General features: G+C 45.8%; 1 protein-coding gene across 5 annotated transcripts in view; it reads left to right on the top strand.

Annotated features, from left to right (window-relative positions):
- The window catches only part of PES1 (pescadillo ribosomal biogenesis factor 1), a 210,254-nt gene that overhangs the window by 88,191 nt on the left and 96,550 nt on the right, over positions 1-25,513 (top strand). For 4 of the 5 annotated variants that reach the window (XM_029619007.1, XM_029619009.1, XM_029619006.1 and 1 more), the window contains one exon: positions 20,185-20,264. In XM_029619007.1, coding sequence (XP_029474867.1) covers positions 20,185-20,264 — 80 coding nt within the window. Of the gene's footprint in view, positions 1-12,940; positions 13,147-20,184; positions 20,265-25,513 lie in introns of those variants that run through there. The other variant, XM_029619010.1, reaches the window with a different exon arrangement.

Raw genomic sequence — 25,513 nt, 5'->3', positions numbered from 1 at the left:
GGGTAAAAACAGGTAAAAGGAGGCTCTAGGGACACTAGCGCGTCCCTAGCGCCTCCTTTTGGACCGGAGCGGCGGCTGTCAGCGAGTTTGACAGCCGAAGCTCAATTTTGCCGGCGTCTGTTCTCGAGCCCGCTGACAGCCACGGGTTCGGAAACTGGACACTGGCAAAATTGAGCGTCCGGTTTTCAACCCGCGAGCCATGGGCCGACATCAAAATTTTTTTTTTTACTTTTGGTAACTTTCGGGACCTCCGACTTAATATCGGTGCCTGAAGAAATTAGCGACTACCTTTGGGTAGGCGCTAATTTCTGAAAGTAAAATGTGCGGCTTGGCTGCACATTTTCCTTTCTGAATCGCGCGGGAATACCTAATAGCGCCATCAACATGCATTTGCATGTTGCGGGCGCTATTAGGTTCAGGGGGGTTGGACGCGTGTTTTCGGCCCCTTACTGAATAAGGGGTAACGCTAGTGTGTCGAAAACACGCGTCCAATTGTACTGTATCGGCCCGAGAGTTAGCAAGGATTGGATAGGATTGCCTCCGGTCTAAGCTGCTCTGCCGCTTCCCAGATGCCACAGGAAGCTCTCTCTGCCCTTCGGGGTATTTCTCCACTAACCTGGGTACCCACTCCTCAGGGGCACTTCTGCTCTATTTCGCTCCTCGAAGGCCTGCTCTCCCTAATCTGGTGCCTGCCACTGAACTACTTCTGCCTGCCAGGACCTTCAATAATACAGCTTTCTGCTTCAGTGAGTATTAACCCTTTCAGTCTATCTCAGTTTCAGCGCTCGGTGTCTACATCCGAGACCTGTTCCTGCTATGCCGTGCTGCCTATCACTTACTCGAGTGTGATACTGGTTTCCTCTGCTGAGGACTTCTGGACTACTTCACTGGGTTACCTTCACTGCTGCCCGCTCCCCGGGTAGTACCATTGAGCTGTACAATAAATACAACTTCTCTGTGTCTGCGTGTATAGAGTCTAGCCTAGTACTGCGGTTCCAGTGGCCATCTCCGCAGTACCCAAGAATCCACTCCAACACCTCATAACCATAACACTCCTTTGTGTTCTATTCTTAGATCTTCTTCAGGTTTTGTCAAGACAGGTTCAGCCAACTCCGGGGCTCAAGAACCATAAACAGGCCTGGTTTTCAGGTTATCCACAATGAATATGAATGAAGTATATTTGCAAGCACTGCCTCTATTATAGGCAGTATATCATTGTAGATAGTCTGAAAAAGGAAAATTGGTTCTTGCCTGCTAATTTTCGTTCCTGTAGTACCATGGATCAGTCCAGACTCCTGAGTTTTGCCTCCCCTCCAGCAGATGGAGACAGAGAAGTTTTAACGGACTCTGTCCTATACCCCTGAGGTGCCACCTAGAGTCTGTCAGTATTACACTGTACCCAAGCAGAAAGATTAAACCATAAATTCCATATAAACAACCTCCCTCCAAAGAGCAGATGGAATGAAAAACTTGTAACGATGAACAAAAACATACCCATACTCTTACCCTGAAAAAAGGGGGGCATTCGGTAAACTCACAGAAAATTGACTAACTACCGGCCGAGCGGACTCTCCATTTTACCATGGGTGGGACTCTGGACTGATCCGTGGTACTACAGGAATGAAAATTAACAGGTAAGAACTAATTTTCCTTTCCCTGTACGTACCCAGATCAGTCCAGACTCCTGGGATGTACCAAAGCTTCCCTAACCAGGGTGGGACTGAGAGAGTCCCGCTCAGAGTACACTGGCCCTGAAGGAACCAGGCTCTGAGATCTGGACATCTAGATAAAGAATCCTTTAGCCTTTGAAGCCTTATGACCCTTCTTGGGTCCACTCCACAGAACAAACAGATGGTCCGAGAGACAGAAGCTGTTCGTAACCTCCAAGTAATGCAACAATACCCTTTTTACGTCCAACTTCCTTAAATCCCTAGATTCTGGAGTAGAAGAGCCCAGGTCCGTGAAAGAAGGGAGCTCCACTGACTGATTCAAATGAAAAGAGAACACCACTTTCGGGAGAAAAGAGGGAACTGTTCTTAAGAAAACTCCTGCGTCAGAAATCCGCAAGAAAGGCTCAATACAAGATAAGGCTTGAATCTTGGAAACGCGCTTTGCTGAGGAAATGGCCACAAGAAAAACTACCTTCAACGTCAGATCCTTCAGGGTCGCTCGTTTCAGTGGCTCAAAGGGAGCATTACAAAGGGCGCGGAGAACCAGATTCAGCTTCCACGAGGGACAGGGATTCCGGACCGGAGGACGCAGATGCATAGCTCCTCTCAGAAAACGAGCCACATCTGGATGAGAGGCTAGCGCAACTCCCTGCACCTTTCCCCGAAAACAGATGAGGGCCAGAACTCGTAGGGAATTAAACGCCATGCAAAAAATCTAGAACATCCGAAATTGAAGCCCGGGATGGCTACACTCTGTGGTCTAAACATCAGGATTCAAATACTCCCCAAACTCTAACATACGCCATGGAGGTAGAAGTTTTATGGGAATGTAAGAGCATGGCAATAACCGCCTCTGATTAACCCTTACTCCTTAATCTCTGCCTTTCAAAAGCCATGCCGCTAGACCTTGGAAAGGTGTTGAGGTAATGTGATTAGGTTTGAATAGGGACCAACATTTGTTAATCAAGGGAGCTGTGAGTCACTCAGGCTGACTAACTAAGTGTGAAGATTGTGTGTTTTGTGAATAGGTACTATTGTGTATTTGTGAATAGGTGCTATTCTTTGTTAATCAGCACAGCAGTGAGTCACTCAGGAAATCTAACTGAAAGGTCACGCAGGAAATCTAACTGAAAGGTCACTCAGGAAATCTAACTGAAGTGTACATCTCCTAAGGGATTATTTTGCACTAATTTACTTTAGAAGCACATTATAAATTAGAAGGAAAGAGCTCAGTAACCCACATTCCAGTGGAAACACTGAGAGGAGAGGATCACCTTGCTGGTGGCTGAAAGGAATCAGTAAGTTTTTGCTTGGGACATTGACATTGACTTTTTTAAAAGTATTGGGGCAAAGTTAACTATTTGGGAATATTATTTAGTGTGTTTGTGCCTTTAATAGTCAGTCAGTGAATAAAACAAGTTAGACTGTTTGCATTTTTAAATAGTCAATAAGGTAGCAGTAGGTAAGCAGTAAATACACAAGTTAGACTGTTTGTATTTTTAGTCAGTCAATAAGGTAGCAGTAGGTTGGCAGTGAATAAATAAACAAGTTAGACTGTTTGTATTTAGTCAGTCAATAAGGTAGCAGTAGGTAGTGTGTTTATTTTTTAAAAGTCTGCCTGACTATTAAAGTGTCCTCCAGACTTTTAAAGAGCTAAGTGTTTTATTTAATAAATAACTGAGTGCATTGTATTGAAAAACAAAAAAAAACACAAAACAAAAACCCCCCCACAAAAAAGTAGCCAGAAGCTAGAAATAAGCTAGGAGCAGTATATACCAAAGTAAAAAAGTTGAATAGTTCAGCTCAGTTACTCACCTTGGAAAGGTGTTGAGGTAGTGTGATTAGGTTTGAATAGGGACCAACATTTGTTAATCAAGGGAGCTGTGAGTCACTCAGGCTGACTAACTAAGTGTGAAGATTGTGTGTTTTGTGAATAGGTACTATTGTGTATTTGTGAATAGGTGCTATTCTTTGTTAATCAGCACAGCAGTGAGTCACTCAGGAAATCTAACTGAAAGGTCACGCAGGAAATCTAACTGAAAGGTCACTCAGGAAATCTAACTGAAGTGTACATCTCCTAAGGGATTATTTTGCACTAATTTACTTTAGAAGCACATTATAAATTAGAAGGAAAGAGCTCAGTAACCCACATTCCAGTGGAAACACTGAGAGGAGAGGATCACCTTGCTGGTGGCTGAAAGGAATCAGTAAGTTTTTGCTTGGGACATTGACATTGACTTTTTTAAAAGTATTGGGGCAAAGTTAACTATTTGGGAATATTATTTAGTGTGTTTGTGTGTTTGTGCCTTTAATAGTCAGTCAGTGAATAAAACAAGTTAGACTGTTTGCATTTTTAAATAGTCAATAAGGTAGCAGTAGGTAAGCAGTAAATACACAAGTTAGACTGTTTGTATTTTTAGTCAGTCAATAAGGTAGCAGTAGGTTGGCAGTGAATAAATAAACAAGTTAGACTGTTTGTATTTAGTCAGTCAATAAGGTAGCAGTAGGTAGTGTGTTTATTTTTTAAAAGTCTGCCTGACTATTAAAGTGTCCTCCAGACTTTTAAAGAGCTAAGTGTTTTATTTAATAAATAACTGAGTGCATTGTATTGAAAAACAAAAAAAACCACAAAACAAAAACCCCCCCACAAAAAAGTAGCCAGAAGCTAGAAATAAGCTAGGAGCAGTATATACCAAAGTAAAAAAGTTGAATAGTTCAGCTCAGTTACTCACCTTGGAAAGGTGTTGAGGTAGTGTGATTAGGTTTGAATAGGGACCAACATTTGTTAATCAAGGGAGCTGTGAGTCACTCAGGCTGACTAACTAAGTGTGAAGATTGTGTGTTTTGTGAATAGGTACTATTGTGTATTTGTGAATAGGTGCTATTCTTTGTTAATCAGCACAGCAGTGAGTCACTCAGGAAATCTAACTGAAAGGTCACGCAGGAAATCTAACTGAAAGGTCACTCAGGAAATCTAACTGAAGTGTACATCTCCTAAGGGATTATTTTGCACTAATTTACTTTAGAAGCACATTATAAATTAGAAGGAAAGAGCTCAGTAACCCACATTCCAGTGGAAACACTGAGAGGAGAGGATCACCTTGCTGGTGGCTGAAAGGAATCAGTAAGTTTTTGCTTGGGACATTGACATTGACTTTTTTAAAAGTATTGGGGCAAAGTTAACTATTTGGGAATATTATTTAGTGTGTTTGTGTGTTTGTGCCTTTAATAGTCAGTCAGTGAATAAAACAAGTTAGACTGTTTGCATTTTTAAATAGTCAATAAGGTAGCAGTAGGTAAGCAGTAAATACACAAGTTAGACTGTTTGTATTTTTAGTCAGTCAATAAGGTAGTAGGTTGGCAGTGAATAAATAAACAAGTTAGACTGTTTGTATTTAGTCAGTCAATAAGGTAGCAGTAGGTAGTGTGTTTATTTTTTAAAAGTCTGCCTGACTATTAAAGTGTCCTCCAGACTTTTAAAGAGCTAAGTGTTTTATTTAATAAATAACTGAGTGCATTGTATTGAAAAACAAAAAAAAACACAAAACAAAAACCCCCCCACAAAAAAGTAGCCAGAAGCTAGAAATAAGCTAGGAGCAGTATATACCAAAGTAAAAAAGTTGAATAGTTCAGCTCAGTTACTCACCTTGGAAAGGTGTTGAGGTAGTGTGATTAGGTTTGAATAGGGACCAACATTTGTTAATCAAGGGAGCTGTGAGTCACTCAGGCTGACTAACTAAAGTTAGACTGTTTGTAATTCCCAACCCAAGCTCATCCCTTAATTTATAGGCAGGTGCCACTTGCACAAAAAAAAAAACCAAAAAAAAAACCCCATCAACAAAAACTTTATTGAGAATTCGATCAGACCCCAGTAGGCCACTACCAGACATATAGTGAATTCACTAATACATTTAAAGGAACTTAGACACATTCCTACTCCCATAGCAACCTAAAACTTAATTAGGAACTGATCAAAATTGAGATGAAGGCAGCAGTCCAGCAGTAAGAGGGGGGCTTCCCAGTCTTTTGCATCGAGTGTCACATGTATGATTTTTTACCCACCAGTGAGAAGTTGTACATGTGCATGCGATGCAAAGAGCTCCTGGCTCTCAGAGAACGAGTCCGATCTCTGGAGGCTAGAGTGGCAGACCTGGAGGAGCTGAGGGAGACAGAGAGGTATATAGATGAGACCTTCAGGGACATAGTAGTCCAGTCCCAACTTCAGACTGGCAGCCCTGGTGCTGCCTTGGAGGAAGAAGGTCTCATAATGGGAGAGCACCAACCAGGTGTAGCAGGAAAGGATCCTGTAGCAAGGACCTGCTCTCTAGGTGATGCATTGTCCTTTCGCACTGAGGATATCTCCCCAAGGCCTACTGCCCAGGAGGGAAGGGTTAGGTCGGCCGTCATAGTTGGTGATTCGATTATTAGGAATGTAGATAGCTGGGTGGCGGGTGGGCGTGAGGATCGCCTGGTAACATGCCTACCTGGTGCGAAGGTGGCGGACCTCACGCGTCACCTAGATAGGATTTTAGACAGTGCTGGGGAGGAGCCGGCTGTCGTGGTACATGTGGGCACCAACGACATAGGAAAATGTGGGAGGGAGGTTCTGGAAACCAAATTTAGGCTCTTAGGTAGAAAGATTAAATCCAGAACCTCCAGGGTAGCATTCTCTGAAATGCTCCCTGTTCCACGCGCAGGTCACCAGAGGCAGGCAGAGCTCCGGAGTCTCAATGCATGGATGAGACGATGGTGCAAGGAAGAGGGATTCAGTTTTGTTAGGAACTGGGGAACCTTTTGGGGAAGGGGGAGTCTCTTCCGAAGGGATGGGCTCCACCTTAACCAGGGTGGAACCAGACTGCTGGCGCAAACCTTTAAAAAGGAGATAGAGCAGCTTTTAAACTAGAACAAAGGGGAAAGCCGACAGTCGCTCAGCAGCACATGGTTCGGAGAGATGTATCTTTAAATGATACTAATGATGCATTAGAATTAGGGCATCCCGACAGTGAGGTTCCAATAATTAGAAAAGTAGTCCAAGTGCCTGTAACTAAAAACTCACCTGAGCTAAAAAATTCTAACTTATCCCTATCAATTAAAAAGCAGAATAAAAATACAATCAAAAAACAAACTTTGAAATGTTTGTATGCTAATGCCAGAAGTCTAAGAAGTAAGATGGGAGAACTAGAATGTATAGCAGTAAATGATGACATAGACTTAATTGGCATCTCAGAGACATGGTGGAAAGAGGATAACCAATGGGACAGTGCTATACCGGGGTACAAATTATATCGCAATGACAGAGAGGAGCAGTCGGGAGGAGGTGTGGCGCTTTATGTCCGGGATGGCATAGAGTCCAACAGGATAAACATCCTGCATGAGACTAAATACAAAATTGAATCTTTATGGGTAGAAATCCCTTGTGTATCAGGGAAGACTACAGTGATAGGGGTATACTACCGTCCACCTGGTCAAGATGGTGAGATGGACAGTGAAATGCTAAGAGAAATTAGGGAAGCTAACCAAATTGGTAGTGCAGTAATAATGGGAGACTTCAATTACCCCAATATAGACTGGGTAAATGTATCATCGGGTCACGCTAGAGAGATAACGTTCCTGGATGGAATAAATGATAGCTTTATGGAGCAATTGGTTCAGGAACCGACGAGAGAGGGAGCAATTTTAGATCTAATTCTCAGTGGAGCACAGGACTTGGTGAGAGAGGTAACGGTGGTGGGGCCACTTGGCAATAGTGATCATAATATGATCAAATTTGATTTAATGACTGGAAAAGGAACAGTGTGCAAATCCAAGGCTCTCGTGCTAAACTTTCAAAAGGGAAACTTTGATAAAATGAGAAAAATTGTTAGAAAAAAACTGAAAGGAGCAGCTACAAAAGTAAAAAATGTCCAAGAGGCGTGGTCATTGTTAAAAAATACCATTCTAGAAGCACAGTCCAGATGTATTCCACACATTAAGAAAAGTGGAAAGAAGGCAAAACGATTACCGGCATGGTTAAAGGGGAGGTGAAAGAAGCTATTTTAGCCAAAAGATCTTCATTCAAAAATTGGAAGAAGGATCCAACAGAAGAAAATAGGATAAAGCATAAACATTGGCAAGTTAAATGTAAGACATTGATAAGACAGGCTAAGAGAGAATTTGAAAAGAAGTTGGCTGTAGAGGCAAAAACTCACAGTAAAAACTTTTTTAAATATATCCGAAGCAGAAAGCCTGTGAGGGAGTCAGTTGGACCGTTAGATGATCGAGGGGTTAAAGGGGCACTTAGAGAAGATAAGGCCATCGCGGAAAGATTAAATGATTTCTTTGCTTCGGTGTTTACTGAAGAGGATGTTGGGGAGGTACCCGTAATGGAGAAGGTTTTCATGGGTAATGATTCAGATGGACTGAATCAAATCACGGTGAACCTAGAAGATGTGGTAGGCCTGATTGACAAACTGAAGAGTAGTAAATCACCTGGACCGGATGGTATACACCCCAGAGTTCTGAAGGAACTAAAAAATGAAATTTCAGACCTATTAGTAAAAATTTGTAACTTATCATTAAAATCATCCATTGTACCTGAAGACTGGAGGATAACAAATGTAACCCCAATATTTAAAAAGGGCTCCAGGGGCGATCCGGGAAACTACAGACCGGTTAGCCTGACTTCAGTGCCAGGAAAAATAGTGGAAAGTGTTATAAACATCAAAATCACAGAACATATAGAAAGACATGGTTTAATGGAACAAAGTCAGCATGGCTTTACCCAGGGCAAGTCTTGCCTCACAAATCTGCTTCACTTTTTTGAAGGAGTTAATAAACATGTGGATAAAGGTGAACCGGTAGATATAGTATACTTGGATTTTCAGAAGGTGTTTGACAAAGTTCCTCATGAGAGGCTTCTAGGAAAAGTAAAAAGTCATGGGATAGGTGGCGATGTCCTTTCGTGGATTGCAAACTGGCTAAAAGACAGGAAACAGAGAGTAGGATTAAATGGGCAATTTTCTCAGTGGAAGGGAGTGGACAGTGGAGTACCTCAGGGTTCTGTGTTGGGACCCTTACTGTTCAATATATTTATAAATGATCTGGAAAGAAATACGACGAGTGAGATAATCAAATTTGCAGATGACACAAAATTGTGCAGAGTAGTTAAATCACAAGCAGATTGTGATAAATTGCAGGAAGACCTTGTGAGACTGGAAAATTGGGCATCCAAATGGCAGATGAAATTTAATGTGGATAAGTGCAAGGTGATGCATATAGGGAAAAATAACCCATGCTATAATTACACGATGTTGGGTTCCATATTAGGTGCTACAACCCAAGAAAGAGATCTAGGTGTCATAGTGGATAACACATTGAAATCGTCGGTTCAGTGTGCTGCGGCAGTCAAAAAAGCAAACAGAATGTTGGGAATTATTAGAAAAGGAATGATGAATAAAACGGAAAATGTCATAATGCCTCTGTATCGCTCTATGGTGAGACCGCACCTTGAATACTGTGTACAATTCTGGTCGCCGCATCTCAAAAAAGATATAATTGCGATGGAGAAGGTACAGAGAAGGGCTACCAAAATGATAAGGGGAATGGAACAACTCCCCTATGAGGAAAGACTAAAGAGGTTAGGACTTTTCAGCTTGGAGAAGAGACGACTGAGGGGGGATATGATAGAGGTGTTTAAAATCATGAGAGGTCTAGAACGGGTAGATGTGAATCGGTTATTTACTCTTTCGGATAGTAGAAGGACTAGGGGACACTCCATGAAGTTAGCATGGGGCACATTTAAAACTAATCGGAGAAAGTTCTTTTTTACTCCATGCACAATTAATCTCTGGAATTTGTTGCCAGAGGATGTGGTTAGTGCAGTTAGTATAGCTGTGTTTAAAAAAGGATTGGATAAGTTCTTGGAGGAGAAGTCCATTACCTGCTATTAAGTTCACTTAGAGAATAGCCACTGCCATTAGCAATGGTTACATGGAATAGACTTAGTTTTTGGGTACTTGCCACTCCCACTCCCTAAACAAGAGGTCAGTAACTGACAGATGGAATGGAAAGGACCGTGCTGGACCTCTGATTCCCACCATCACCGGATCCATGGCTCCAAATCGTGAGTCCTCCTGCGGAACCTCAACCCCTAACTCCTCCAGGATAGCCGGGATAAGGGTCCTAATTCTTCCTTCCGCAACAAACGGACCATCTTAGGGTCATCACCATCCACTAAAGGCGCGCCCGCCTGCTTGGTGGGTTGGAGCTGGGTATCCTGATCCGCATCTGGCCCCTGCCCAGGGGCCTGCGGAGGAGACTCCCCCTCATCTGAAATGTCCGAAGAGGAACTGTCCGCTGGCCAGGACAGGGACCGGAGAGGGCGCTTAGCCTTAGGGGCTCCTACCCCACTGGACGACTTGGTCCACTTGTGGACTGAAGAAGGCTCTCTCCCAGCCCCCAATGCAGCCGCTATCTGCCGAGGAACTTTTGAGCTGTGACTCTTTGCCGCCTTTCGGGCCTTAAAGGCCTTGTGAAGTAATAAGACAAAATCAGAGGAGAATGAAGAGGAAGAGCCATCCGAGTCCTTCGCGGGTTTGTCCTCTGAGGAGTGGTCCCCCTCCGTCTGCATATCAACCCCCCTCCCCCCAGGGGCAGCAGGTCGTGGTGACAGAGTCAGTGGGGAATTCCCCTCCCCCAGCGCAGCTCTTTCTTGCTCCCTAAATGTCCTTAAGATGGCCTCCGTCCCTGCACTCAGAAGGAACGGGTCGGCAGACTGTCGCTGAAAATCAGGCTCCCGGCGCACTCTGGAGCCAGTGGCCCGAGATTTCTCCTGCACAGCTCTCTCAGAAGTACCTTTCCCTCCCGATAAACACCCCATGCAGACTCCGGCCCGAGATGAATAGGAGCGGAGAAGAAAAAGACGTGATCGGGCAGATCAGCTGCACATTGCAGAACAGGGACGTGGCCACGAAGGGGAGGGAGGGATTGGAGAGAAACGCTAGGCCGTGCAAAAGAAAATTTAAAGGGAAAACACCTTTTTTTTTTTTCCTGTGCTCGTTCCTCCTGAGGGTGAGTGAACCGGGCTCCCCGGTGTCACCCTCAGCCGTGGGCAGTCACAGGGTCCTCAACCCTCTGCTCCTAAGCCTCATGTACCAGGGGGGATGGCCCCACCAGGACCTGGCAACCCTCTGGGAGGCTAAAGAGAGAGCTGCTCACTAGCAGTCTCTTCAGTTTTTTTTTTTCTTTCCAATACAGAAATCACAACCGAGACCTAAATCCCACTTTATTTATTTATTTAGCTAGCTAGCAGTTTTTATATACCGATGAACGTTGGGAACATCTCATCTGTTCACATTCAAACAGAAATCAGCAACAAGTGCTTTATATTGTAACAAAGAACATTAGATCCACAAATTAAATTCTAACATGAAGACCAGACTCCATGTTTTCCACCTCCATCTGCTGGAGACAGAGAAATACTGACAAACTCTAGGTGGCACCTCAGGGGTACAGGATGGAGTCCGTTAAAACTTCTCTGTCTCCATCTGCTGGAGGGGGAGGCAAAACCCAGGAGTCTGGACTGATCCTGATACGTACAGGGAACCAAGCCTCTTTGTGGTTCTTGAAGACTGGAGTTAGCAACTCTTGTCCCAAGATATTTTTTTCTTATACAATTTCTTGCACACCTTTTATTAGGGCATGCTTGCTGATGAGTTTTTTTTATTCCTGAGTTCATGAGTTAGCTGTTTGTCTTGCATTTCTTGTTTGCACGTGCCAGTTGTAATCTGCCATAGGGTGCTGATAGAGATCGCTAATTTTATTTTTTTTTGTGTGTGATAGAAGTGACAAAGTAGCAGGGGCTTTCTAAAACTCTAAATATGTCTTCCTTGAGAGCAAATTCTTACTTCAATTTCAATTGTGAACAGAATTATTTTTAAAATATACAGCTCGATCCAGTAAAGTCCGTGGGAGAGCGGACTAACGCCCGCTCTCCCGGCGCGCGCACCGGCCCCTCGCCGGTGCGCGCGATCCAGTATTTAAATTAGGCGACGCGGTGCAAACGAGGAAAAAGAGGCGCTAGGGACACTAGCGCGTCCCTAGCGCCTCCTTTTGGCCTGGAGCGGCGGCTGTCAGCGGGTTTGACAGCCGACGCTCAATTTTGCCGGCGTCGGTTCTCGAGCCCGCTGACAGCCACGGGCTCGGAAACCGGACGCCGGCAAAATTGAGCGTCCGGTTTTCGGCCCGACAGCCGCGGGCCGAATTCAAAATTTTTTTTTTTTTTACTTTTTTTTTACTTTTGGGGACCTCCAACTTAATATCGCTATGATATTAAGTCGGAGGGTGCACAGAAAAGCAGTTTTTACTGCTTTTCTGTGCACTTCCCTGGCGCCGGAAGAAATTAGCGCCGACCTTTGGGCGGCGCTAATTTCTTAGAGTAAAATGTGCGGCTTGGCTGCACATTTTACTTACTGGATCGCTCAGGAATACCTAATAGCGCCCTCAACATGCATTTGCATGTTGAGGGCGCTATTAGGTGCCGCGGGTGGGCCGCGTGTTTTCCTCCCCTTACTGAATAAGGGGTAAGGGAAAACACGCGTCCAGAGCAGGGTGACAGTGCGCTCCGACGGAGCACACTTTACTGGATCGAGCTGATAGTTAGTAGTGCTCTTGACTTGCAGATCTTTCTCAAAATATTTTTTTAAATTATAGTAAAGTAAAAAAACTAACATAACCAGTTTGTTTATAGTAATAAAATTAGTTTTCATGAAACGGATTTTTTTTAAAGTTGTTGCTGCTCCAGGTGTCCCATTTTTGCTAATCTACCAGTTTTCTGAGTGCCACTATCGCTCTGATAGTGGCACTCAGAAAACTGTGCTGGGTCGGGCCAGTATTATGCCAGCTCCAATATGGCCGCCGCAGTGACGAACCGGAACAGCAGTCTGGATGAATCTGTTCCAGCGCAGGAAGTCCGCCCCTCCTTAGATTCAAATTCAGACAACTTTATTGGCATGTTTTCTGTTATATATGGACATGACTGTATTATGAATGTTACGTTGTAACCCGTCCCGAATTTTGGAGGGTGCGGGTAACGAGTTATTTTAAATAAATAAATTGCCAGTTTTACATGTTGCCAAAGTAATGTACATAATAAGTACAATAAAACGGTGTCCGGGCTGTTTCGAACATTCTTTGCCTCGGTCTTTCAGGTAAGGGGATATGAGTCAATTCCGTTCAGGCATTCGGCGAGACAGCCACGCTGTCGCTCAGGCACTTGACAAGATAGCCTCAGCTGGGTCTTCGCTACTGTTGCTCACGTTGGGATACTGACTTCAAGCTGTAACCCGATGATTAGAGATGTTCCGTGAGCCCGTGGTGGTTTTTGTATTCTGACCCGGAAAGATCTACGGGAGTTCCCCTACAGGGCTGATTCTGCTGGAGAGACCCGCATCACTATTCGACTTTAGTTCACAAGATGGGCGGCCTAGAGAAAAAGAAAGTATGTGGGAAGAAGGCATGATGCCGCGAGTCGCTACTCCAAGGGATGGCTGAGCTGTGGTGAATGTGGATAAGGAGCAGGAGGGAGCTGTTAGCTGTCAGAGATCTAAGTGATATGGGCTGCACATGATGAGCAGAATCCGTCACTGAGATCTTTAGCAAGAGAAACAATGGGCTTAGGTTGTAGCTGGGGTAATACATTAGGGAGAACGTTCTAAGTGGTGGTTATTAAGTACTGTAAGTTACCTGGGCAGGTGGTGGCATCTGCGCCACTAAGTTTTCAGGAGCATTTTAGGAAAACATTTGTTAGATGATGTAAGCGCAGTTGAGGATGAGTATGATGAGAGATGAGGTCCTTCAAGTTTTGATTTGTATGATCAAGAAAGAGGCTGCTTCTCATACTTTTGTGGGTAGTGGTGGATGTGCATCTTGTTGGTGCTGCTTCACTTGGTGGAGACGAGGTAAGTAATATTTTTGTCTGGTGAAGCAGCACTAGTCATAGGTGCTATCCTCAGACCATGTGCTTGCCTGTTTCTTGTCTGTCATTCCTTTTTGTTTTAATGTCAGGTCTAACGAAGAGCACCCTAGTATAGTCACTTTCATAATGGTGAAAGTGATTAAAAAGCAAGAACTTTTGAAAACTCTGGAAACAGTATGTGTCTGAAACAAAAACAGGATTTTATATTTAGCAGCCAGTTAATTTTAGAATTTGTATCACTGGTATTAGATTTCTTGTATATTGCAATTCTTTTCATTGTATATGAGTTTTCAGAGCTCATAGGTCCCTTTTACACCCAAACAAAACTTATTTCCTAGTGTGTAGCCAGATGGACTCAGGACCCTTGCTAGCAGATGGAGACAGAGTCAGGTTTCAAAGCTGACATCGGCTTAGATATACCCCTTCAGTGACCCCCATGCATTCAGTATCTCTCAGTCTCCTAGCAGATGTGGACACTATCCCCATTACTAGCAGCGGTGCTTAGTGTGATTGCAGCAGTAATTAAAAGGAGACATTTATCTTCAAATTGAAAGGAAGATCGAGCCCCGCTCTCCTGCGGTTATACCTAAAGGTCCCTCCCCAGTTGAGAATTCCTGAGGCGATTCCCGAGATCCCTCAGAGGTTTGCCTTGGGTCTGGTAGCTGGCTCCCGGCGTGGACTTTGCTGCTGAAGCAGCTGAAAGGCAGCAGGTGCAGAAGCTGAGCGTGGTGGTGACAGCCTAAGCCCTCTCACCCCGCAGCCAGAGACCGTCTCTGTATTCACCCGGTAAGCGCTGAGACCAGGTAAGTAGAGAAGAACTCCTCTGATCCAGAGACGTGGAAGGGCTTTGGTAAGTTTTTCCTCCGGTCTCCTTGCTCGGCGCACTGTACCCTCATTGTTCCTGATCCCGTTCAGGCGAGGGAAGAGGGTTTCTGAGCGGGTTGAGCGGCCCCCTGATGCGCTAGGCCCTGCTTCAGGCTCGGTGGACTCTCCACATGGCGATCCATGTTGGCACCATCTTGTGCGAGGTTTGGTGCAGCGCCATTTCCCCCCCTTCATCCTCGGTACGCATGGTGCAGGCCAGCCTTCTGTGCCCCTAACACAGAACATAGCTGCGTGCATAAGCGCCCACACACCTTAGTGCACAATTGGCTGCCTAGATCTACGCGCGCCGAGGCTGGACTGTGTGCACTCAAGAGGCATTAGCCGGCTAAACGCACAAGCTACAGAGGTTATGGCCCCGGCAGCAAAAACGCTCAGACGACACTCCCTTTGCGTTGCCTGCCATTTTAGGGCTGCATAGTCTGACCTGGAATCCTGCCTGTGTTAGCACTGTGAGGAGGCCAAGGGAGGCCTAGATTCTCAGAACTTTCCCAAGTCCAGCCCGCCCTGAGGCCGGGTCAGCCACGACCTTATTTGGCAGCACCTGGAATTTGAGCAATTCCGGGCCTGCATCCTCCCCAGGAGAGGGCAGTTCAGCAGCCCCTACCCCAGTTCCTCCTGGGCCAAATATGGATCCGGCAGCCTTCTCTTGGTTGGAATTTTTTCAGGGCCTTCAAGTCTTTGTTCAGGCGCAGTCAGCCCGTGCCCCTGCCGAGCCCCCAGCTGGGGAGGCCTCACCCTCCCAGCCCTGTCAGCATGCCTCTGGATTGCCTCGCCTCACCACGGGTATCCCTGTCAGGGACCCAGACACCACGGACGATGACGGGGATTCATTGGAGGATGGGGAAATCCCTCCAGGCCTGGAGCCATACCAGACCATGCTTCAGTTTTTCCACAGAGATGAATTACCGGCCCTAGTCTCCCAGACCTTGAAGACTCTGGGAGTTCCGGGCACGGACCCTATGTTGGTGTCTCTACGGAATGCCTCTTGCTATTTCCCAATGCTGAAAGCCATCTAGAAGTTGATTGACCCAGCTACACTAACTGTTTACACCATATCCTCTGGCAACAAATTCCACATTTTAATTGTGTGCTGAGTGAAAAAAAAGTTTCTCCAATTTGTTTTAAAAGTGCTATCTGTTAGCTTCATGGAGCATCCCCTAGGCCTAGTATTGTTGGAAAGAGTAAATAATAGTTCCCTGTTTATCTGTTCCACCCCATTCGTGATTTTATAGACCTCTATCATATTTCCTTTGGACGTCCCTTTTCCAGGCTGCAGAGCCCAAACCTGTTTAGTTTTTCTTCATAGCGGAGCCGTTCCATCTACTTTATTATTTTAGTGGTTCTTCTCGTGGAGACGATCTGTGTTGCATGTAGTAAGACGATATATATGTACTGCGGATGTTTTCTGAAAATTCCTATTTGCATTTGTCAATGTGTTTACAATTAAGCCCCTGAGGCAGCCACTATATGTGGCGAAACTCAGCCAGAGTCGGGCAGTTTTAACAAGTTTTATACGTCTCCACCATTAAAGAATTGAAAAAGACTTCTTTGTGGCATCCACTTCTTTGTTGTTTCCTTACGGCTCTACTGGATCGCCTACCTTGCTGTTTTTTGGGCCCAAAACTGATAGTATACTCAAGGTATGGTTGCACCATGGATTGACACAGAGATATTATGACATCTTTTGTCTTATTTTCCATTCCTTTCTTAATACCTAACGTTCTATTTACTTTTTTAACTGTTGCAGTGCACTGGTCGCTGCATCTCAAAAAAGATATGGTTGCGATGGAGAAGGTACAGAGAAGGGCGACCACAATGATAAAGGGGATGGAACAGCTTCCCTATGAAGAAAGACTAAAGAAGTTGGGACTTTTCAGCTTGGAGAAAAGACGGCTGAGGGGGGATATGATAGTGGTGTTTAAAATCATGAGAGGTCTAGAACGGGTAGATGTGAATCTGTTATTTACTCTTTCGGATAGTAGAAGGACTAGGGGGCACTCCATGAAGTTAGCATGGGGCACATTTAAAACTAATCGGAGAAAGTTCTTTTTCACTCAACGCACTATTAAACTCTGGAATTTGTTGCCAAGGGATGTGGTTAGTGCCATTAGTGTAGCTGGGTTTAAAAAAGGATTGGATAAGTTCTTGGAGGAGAAGTCCATTACCTGCTATTAATTAAGTTGACTTAGAAAATAGCCACTGCTATTACTAGCAACAGTTACATGGAACAGACTTAGTTTTTGGGTACTTGCTGGGTTCTTATGGCCTGGATTGGCCACTGTTGGAAACAGGATGCTGGGCTTGATGGACCCTTGGTCTGACCCAATATGGCATGTTCTTATGATCCTTCAGTTAAAACTACCTAACGTTTTTTTTCCCCATATTTTTCCATCACCTTTCTACTCCGCCCCATCTAGGTCCGAATCTGACTGAGGGAACTTCAAACCGAGCTCCTCAAGAACCAGCAGAATCAAGGGGGCCAATTTCTCCCGATGAAACAAACGAAGAATCTTGGGATCATCTCCATCAGACACTGGCATATCAGCCACATCGTCCCCCGGATCCGGATCGGCAGCATCCGGGTCGCCTGCCCCGCGATTAGGGACCAGAAGCCTTGTATCCCCAGGAGTCTCCAAGGACCCCGTCTCTCCTTCTGACAGTGGTGGCCCCAGTAAATGCTGCACCCCAGGTGCCAAAGTACTTCGCAACCGAACAGAGCCAGACCCAGCCACCTGAACGGCTGGGAAGGGAGGAGGAGGGGCCATTCCCACCTGCTGAAGGTCTGACCCTTCCTGCTGTGCCAAAAAAGCACGGTGGAGCAGTAAAATTAATTCCAGGGAGAAACTGCGGGGAGCAGACCCCGTAGGTCCAGCGCCCCTCGACCGAGCTAAATCCATCGGTAGCGCCTCATTCAGGCTCCCCTCAAATTGGTTCCCTGGGCTTTTGCACATATGAGACCATTACAGAAAGCTCTGTTGGCACAATGGAATCCGCTGTTGGAGCTTTTTCATCAGCCAATATCACTGGATGTTCCTACGAGGGAGAGCCTCTCTTGGTGACTCCAAATGTCTCACCTTTATCGTTGGGTCACTTTAGAGGTACTGGATTGGATCATTGCTAATTACCAATGCCAGACTTTCTGGTTGGGGGGGGGAGTTTGCCAGCTTCAGTTGGCTCAGGGTATGTGGTCGCCAGAGGAGCACTCCTGGTCTCTCAACCGCTTGGAGACCAGGGCAGTGCAATTAGCGTTGCTGGCTTTTCTGCCGATGGTCCAAGGTTGTTGAATCAGAATTCTGTCGGACAATGCAACGACCGTGGCTTATATCAATTGACAGGGCAGTACCAAGAGCCAGATAGTAGCCCAAGAGGCTCAGGAGTTAATGATCTGGGCGGAAGCACACTCGACCCAGATAGCGAACTTTTATATTGCGGCCAACGAGAACATCCAGGCGGATTTTCTAAGTTGTAGTCTTCTAGATCCGGGCAAATGGGAACTGTCAGAGTTGGCGATGCAGCTCATTCGTGAGAAGTGGGGTTGTCCACATGTAGATCTGATGGCGTCTCGCACAATGCAAAAGCTCCACGATTTTTCAGCTGCAGACGAGACTACAGAGCCGAGGGAGTCCTTGGCCTCAGGGAGTTCTACTTTACGTGTTTCCTCCATGGCCTCTGGTGGGCAAGGTCTTGTACAGAATAGAGAGACACCTGTAGGATTTCGTATTGGGGGCTCCAGAGTGGCCATGTCGCCCATGGTTTGTGGATCTCATCAACCTGGCCGTGGATGGTCTGATACAGTTCAGTCACCTCACTCATCTGCTCCATCAAGATCCCAAATTTTTCGATCAGACAGATCGCTTCTGTCTAGCAGCTTGGCTTTTGAGAGGCAACGTTTAAGGCGCAGGGGGTACCTAGACCCAGTTATTACTACCCTTCTGCATGCAAGGCGTACGTCTACCTTGTTGTCTTATGTCTGAGTCTGGAAGGTTTTTGAGGCTTGGTGTGTGGCCAAAGGTGTTCCTACTTTGCAGGATCAAGGTCCCAGATTTTATCCTTCCTGCAAGATGGCTTGGGAAAAGGCTTGGCATTTAACTTTCTCCGAGTTCAGGTAGCGTTTCTGGCCTCTTTGCGAGGGACGATTGACGGAGGAACTTTGTCCTCTCATCCTGATGTTGTACGGTTTCTTCGGGGGTTTAAGAATTTATGTCCTCCAGTATGGAAGGTCTGTCCATCTTGAAATCTTAATCTGGTCCTTTGTTTTGTGTGAACCACCTTTTGAGTCTCTTCGTAGGGCGACTCTTAAGGATTTGACCTTGAAGTTTGTTTTCCTAGTAGCCATTTGTTCAGCACGGAGAATATGAGAGTTGCAGGCTTTATCTTGAGCTACCCATTCCATCTTTCCTTCCCAAGGTGGTGTCAGCTTTTCATGTTAATCAGATGGTCGAACTTCCAGCTTTTCCCAGTTTGGATGCTGCTTCTCCTAATGCGAGGAAACTCAGGCGTTTGGACGTTCGGAGGGCCTTACTGAGTTATCAGGAGTTGACCAATGACTTTCAGATCTGATCACCTATTTGTTTTGTGGAGCGGCGCAAAGAAAGGACTCCAGGCTTCCAAAGCTTCCATTGCGAGGAGGCCTATATTTTTAAGGGCCGCCAGCTGCCAGACGGTTTACGGGCTCATTCTACTCGATCACAAGCGGCCTCGTCGGCAGAGGCTCAGTTGGTGTTGCCACAAGAGATTTGTCAGGCGGCTACATGGAAGTCACTGCATACTTTTTCAAGACATTATAGCCTAGTTGTCTGGGATCCAGAAACTCATTCTTTCGTTGAGTGTTTTGCGAGCAGGACTCTCCAGGTCCCACCCCAACTAGGGGCTTTGGTACATCCCAGGAGTCTGGAATGATCCAGGTATGTACAGGGAAAGGAAAATTGGTTCTTACCTGCTAAATTTCGTTCCTGTAGTACCACGGATCATTCCAGAGCCCGCCCGCCCTCTTGATGGAGCTGGAGAGTCTTCCGCTCAGCTGTGCTCTTTTTGCTATGCAGATTTTTCTTCAGAGCTTTAACAAGTATTTTCAAGTTTTTACAAGTTTTTGCAAGTTTTTGTGCTTGGGTACATATCACTACTGAGGAACTGCAGGTGCAACCAGTGCTTATCAAGCAGTGTCAGTTAAACTTTCTCTGTCTCCATCTGCTGGCACGGATGCATAAACCCTAAGGAGTCTGGAATGATCTGTGGTACTACAGGAACAAAAATTAGCAATTAAGAACCAATTTTCCTTTCCTTGACTGGAACTCCCAGGGGCTGTGAATGCTACCTATGCAGTATCCTTGGCCGGCTTGGGGAGCAGAAAGTATTGAGCTCAGTTCTTCTGTATGTCAGTGTTAAGTAATACTACTGAAGCTGGCTCTCTGTCACTGTTTTAAAAATCACAAAAAAATTTCCTAAAAAATTGCTGTTCCTAGGACTGAAGGTTTCGAGGCTCCAAATGTGGGTCTTATACCCAGGACTTTTACTATAGCTGAAGGTTGGAGGTTTCACGATCTAAGTGGTGGCCTTTATGGATAGATGTTTTTTCTTATTGTTGCAATTTCTGTCGATTTCTGAAGTTATGTATTAAGGGATTTCTAACAAGGTCTTCTTTTTTTTTTTTGCTTTCCTGATTCTGTTTTATTCAAGTATGAGAGAGGCTCAGCCACTAATTACATTACCAGGAACAAAGCTCGGAAGAAGCTGCAGCTTAGCCTTGCTGATTTTAGGTAAGGATAGAATATGCCATTTTGTTTTCTATTATCTCTGTCGCTATTTCTTATGATGGAAATAAAGGTTAACACAAAAAAGTTATTTATATATAATATATATATATAATTTCCCCAGTAATTTGGGGGGGTGTATGTATGTGTGTGTGTGTATATATATATATATGTATATATATATATATATATATATATATATATATAAATATAAATAAGTTTCTATAGCACCCTTTCTATGACTTGAGCCAACAGACTCAGTAATATCCTACTTCATACCGAATTTACTGGGGGAATAATAAGTCTTCTGTAATGGGGTAAAACAACATCTGGTATCAGAACCCAAAACACTCAATAGTTTAGGAAAGTTCATCAAACGGAGAGTTTTATCCTTCAGTAAATTCTTCATATTTTCAACTTTACAACACAAAGCAATACTATCCTTCAAAGTATTTGATAAAGTAGTGTGGTGGTCCTTTTTTATTGGACTATCAATATATTTCTTGACTATGATCTGTTCTGACCTGATGAAGCTCCTGAAAGCTAGTCAAGAGATGTATTAAGTTAGTTCAATAAAAAGGTGTCATCTTATATATATATTATTTTTTATTTGTTAGTCTTTATTTCCATACAGTCAAGTGGCATGCCACTGGACAACCACACTACTTTATCAAATACTTTGAAGGATAATATTGCTTTATGTTGTAAGGTTGAAAATATGAAGAATTTACTGAAGCATAAAACTCTCCGTTGATGAACTTTCCTAAACTATTGAGTGTTTTAGGTTCTGATACCAGATCCGCCTTACCCCATTACATAAGACTTATTATTCCCCCAGAAAACTGGGTATGAAGTAGGATATTACTGAGTCTGTTGGCCCAAGATTTAGAAGGGGTGCTATAGAAACCATAAAAAATTTCAGAAGGTGATTTTTTTTCCATGGGTTTAGTAGCCATGGTCTTTAGCAGATGTTATCGTGTTGGTCTCATTTATTATTGATTATGATCGTGATTGGGTTTTAAAACTTTTTGTTCCCATTTGAGATGTGACGTGTAATTAGAATTTACCATGATGTCTTTAGAGGAACATAAATTAGGAGACAATTTTGCAGTTTCGCCAGGAAGCAGTGGGAGCAACTTTTCATATATCTATAATCTTTGTAAGTGCAAGATATGTGGTAAAAAAAAATCTTTAAAATTTTTGATCCCTCCCAGTTATCAGATTTCTTGAAAGGGTGGCAGTGCTAATTGTTCATCGAATCCTTTCTGGATGGATAGATTTATTATGCATGCTATGTGCAGATGTTACATTCTTATTCCCTTTTGTTTATTTTTTCATTTATACATTTAATCATGAGTCACCTCATTACAGGAAAAATAGATTCCCTGTACGTACCCGGATCAGTCCAGACCGTGGGTTGAGCCTCCTGTCCAGCAGATGGAGACAGAGAAAAACTGAAAGGGTATCCTATATCAGGACAGAGCCTATCCTGCATCCCTTCAGTATTTCTCTGTCTCCAGCAGATTCAGACGGTAGAACCTGCGGTTCCCTTATTTCTTCAGTTTTCTATTTCCCTTTGGGGTTTTCTTCTCAGATTTTTCCAAGATCAAGCAAGTATTCTCTATACTCTTGTATTAAAATAAATAAATAGGCTCTCAAGCGGTTTCTGCTTTGTCAGTCACGGAGACAGCCTTGTCTCCTCGCTCTGCTGGGAGCCTAGCGGGGCTTGCCCCTTGATTATTCAGCCTAGGCTCCCTTTCCCGGTGACCTGTGTGCCGTCTTGGTGGTCCAGTCACTCCCCCTTTTCTGGCTGCACTGACCCTGAGATGCACATACCTCTGGTCCCTTAACAGGGAGGTTTAATTCCCCTGCAGCTGCTCAATAATCTATCAGCAATTTCTTGGACCTTGAGCAGCTAATATTTCGAGTCCCTCAGCAGGGAAGGTGTTTTTCCCCTGCCAGTGCTCTAAGACTAGTGGCCATTCATCTGGCCCTGAGCAGCTACTCAATCAGGTCTCCCAGCAGGGAAGATTCTTTCCCCTGCAACTGCTAAATAGCAGCAATTACTGTGACCTGAGCAATCTCTGCTCCCTTGGAAGGGAAGACTGATTCCCCTGCAACTGTTAAAAAAAACAAAACAAAAAAAAAAACCCAAAACAGTGTACAGCAACTACCTTGTTTGCCTAAGCAGGTCTATTCCCTGTTCTGTTAATTTGGGATTGTGTACAGGGTCCTGTCGCCGTCATACGTTTTCCCCTGCGGGCCGGCTCAGCTGTTCGTGCCGTGGCGACTCCCTTTGATCTTGCCACGTTGTTCTCTGCCTGCCTAACCCACGGGGAGCCTGCTTGCGGCTCTACCGCAATGGGCTCTGCTTCGATTACGGGCCGCTTGGTGAGGCTCGCTCCATGGTAGCGCTGACTACTACAACCCGGGGTCGGCCATTCCCAGCCCGAAAAATTATGGGAACGGCGGCCATTTTGGGGGAGGTTTTCTCTTTAGTTTTAGGGTGGGAACAAGATGGAGAGCCCGTTTTTACTTGGTTCCTGCCGGCCCTAAGCCCTGTTCATGCTCTGGAGGGGTTCTCTGACCTTCCCCCTCTCTCTTTCTCCCCTCCCCAGGATGTTTATACCTCTTTTCTCAACGGTATTTGTCTCTTTCCTACACATCCTTCGCTAGCCTGCAGGAAGGGGATGCTCCCTTCTCTGGCCCCCCTCCCTCCGCTAATCTCCCTCTGGTATCTGCTCCACTATTTTCAGATCCTTGCTATTTTCGGATGGTAAGACTTCCGTTGGAGTCAGGGTGGTGCTGGGAGCTCCGGCCCCCCCCCCCCCCAAACAGGAAAAAAAAAAAAGAATAGTTGCGCCCTGATTTGGATTCTGTTTTGCTCCCAGGGTCTCCCCTAAGAGGGGAGATGGCCCGTGTATTCTCCCTTGATACAAAGAGAGGAGCGGGGCCAGCTCATTCCTTTTTCCTTTAACTGTGCTGGGCATTGGTGTGTCCCCGGAGGATTCTGTTACGCCCTCTCTCACAGCTAACGTGGGCCTGGTCCTGGCGGGACTTAAGGCTTCTCTACGTATGTTTATGTTCCACGCTATGCTCAGAGAGGAGTAATGAGGTGGGACTCTGCGTGGGTGAGGCGATGGGCACACTCTATTCTCTCCCTGATCAATGCCCAGAGATGCTTAAACCTCCCAGGGTGGATGTTTCCCGCCTTGGCGGGGGCTATGGCACTGAAAGATTTATCTCGGCCGCATCTTGATGCCTGGCTTAGAGGGCAGAGTGACTATCTACGGCAGTTTCATGCAGCGGGCAAGCCCTGGGTGGGTACCACAATTGCTCAGCACCCAGAACCTCCCATCTGCCGAGGCGGAGCAGGCTGGACGACTGGTGGCAGTAGTGGCATATGGGACGGACACTCTATAAGTTTGCTGTGAGTGCTGGCCCAGACAATGATTTCAGCAGTATCGGTCATGCTTTTCCACTGGGGAAGCCTTGATTGGCGGAGTACTCCTCTAACTTGGAGTTGGACACTTTTCCCTGCGGCAAGTTACTTTTGGTGAGGGCCTTAAACAGCTTATTAAAGCCTTGGAGGAACAAGGATCCTAAGCTGCCGGAGGCCCGTCTGACTCGGTCTAAGCCCTTTTTCCTTAAGTCCTGGTTTCATTCCCTTCCGGGAGGCTATTCTGTAGCACTCTGCCGCAAAGTCCTCTTCCAGTTAATACGGCCAACCCATTCCTTCGTCGGTGATCGTTCGTCCCTGTTTCTCGAGGTATTGGTCAAAATTAGGTCGGGCCTGTGGGGTGTCAAGGTGATAGTCGAAGGTTTCCTCTAGCTCTTGCTCAGGATCTTCCTGACCTCCACTACTCTCTCCCTGCGAGCACTGTAAGCGTTCAGCAGTCTGCCAGTCACTTGTCAGGTGGCACGAGCTCGGAGCTGTTGTCCCTGTCCTGGTGGAGAAACCAGGAGCCATCCAGTATCCCATCTGCTTCGCCATGTCTAATAATAAAATTAAAAAAAAAAAGAAAAAACAGACAGACAAGGACAGTGCCTTCCATCCGACCTTGGACCTCGAGAGTGGCACCTGGGCCCTCAGGCTGTTGACCCTGAGGATAGCGGTGTTTCACTCAGGCGGCTATCGGGTCTCATTCGACTTGAGGCAGGCTCCAGACACTTACCGATACGCCGCGACCATCAGACATATTCCCAGTTCACCACTTTGGGGAAACTCTTCCAGACTTGGGATTTTCCGTTCGGACTCACCTCTGCGCCATGCACAGTTAACGATGGCCTAGTGGGGGTGGCGGCTGCTCTCCGCCGGGTCGGGGTTTTGTTTCATTACTCCTCTCTGCCAGTCGGCAGCCTCCCTTGGGGGGATATCCACCGTCCCCAAGAGCAATCTCCAGCTCTCCCAGGTTCTGGAATTCTTAGGAGCAAGGTGTTCCTGTTGGTTGCACGGGCGCTCAAACTTAGGTATCAAGTGTGTAATTCTCTCGCAACTCACGACCTGGGATTACCTTCTGGTTCTGGTCTCCAGGGCTTCCAACATCGTGCTGGTTCCTTGAGCTTTGAGCATATGCATCTATTATAAGAGGATTTGCTCTCCGGCTGGCCGCCGGCGTCCAAATAGTCTCGGATGCTCCTCCCCTCTCCTACTTCACCATCACTGGCATGCGATGCCTTTATAGACGCCTCAGTGGATCAGGGTCACAATGGGCGCCAGGGCCGTGGGTCAAACTCAAGCTACACAAGGATACTGGTCCCCAGTCCCATGGTCCTCAGTCCAATCCTGCTGGTACGCCACTTGCCTAGAGGCCCGGAAGGTCCATTTTGGCCCTCAAGGTTTTTTCTTCCTCTGATCCGTCGCAAAGGCGGTACACCCTACATCAATGTCCGGGGGATACGGGACGTCGTCTGTTGCCTCTGCTTGTTCAAGCCGACTTCCTCAGTCGTCAGTGTCTAGGCCCCGGAGGGTGGGGGCTCTCCGGCGGAATGATAGAGCTGATCGTCTGCAGGTGGGGGTCCCCCCCCCCCCCCAATTAGACAATAGCTCATAGATTCTTCAGCCGCAAAGGGGTACACTCTTCGGAGGGAGTGCATGCCCTGGATCTTCCCGGGTTCTTGAGCCGTTTTTTCCCGGTACGTATTTCCTTCTTGGCCCTCTGATGGGAGAGATACTTGGAACGACTGCATCCGAGTGACTTCGCAAGCCATGGTACACGGATATAGTGAACCTCGTGATACTCGGTCCCCTTCTC

The sequence above is a fragment of the Rhinatrema bivittatum genome, chromosome 11 (assembly GCF_901001135.1).
Source record: "Rhinatrema bivittatum chromosome 11, aRhiBiv1.1, whole genome shotgun sequence".
In the NCBI taxonomy this organism is placed as follows: Eukaryota; Metazoa; Chordata; class Amphibia; order Gymnophiona; family Rhinatrematidae; genus Rhinatrema; species Rhinatrema bivittatum.
Note: the sequence above shows the minus strand (reverse complement) of the source record. Positions and strands in the feature narration are given on the sequence as shown.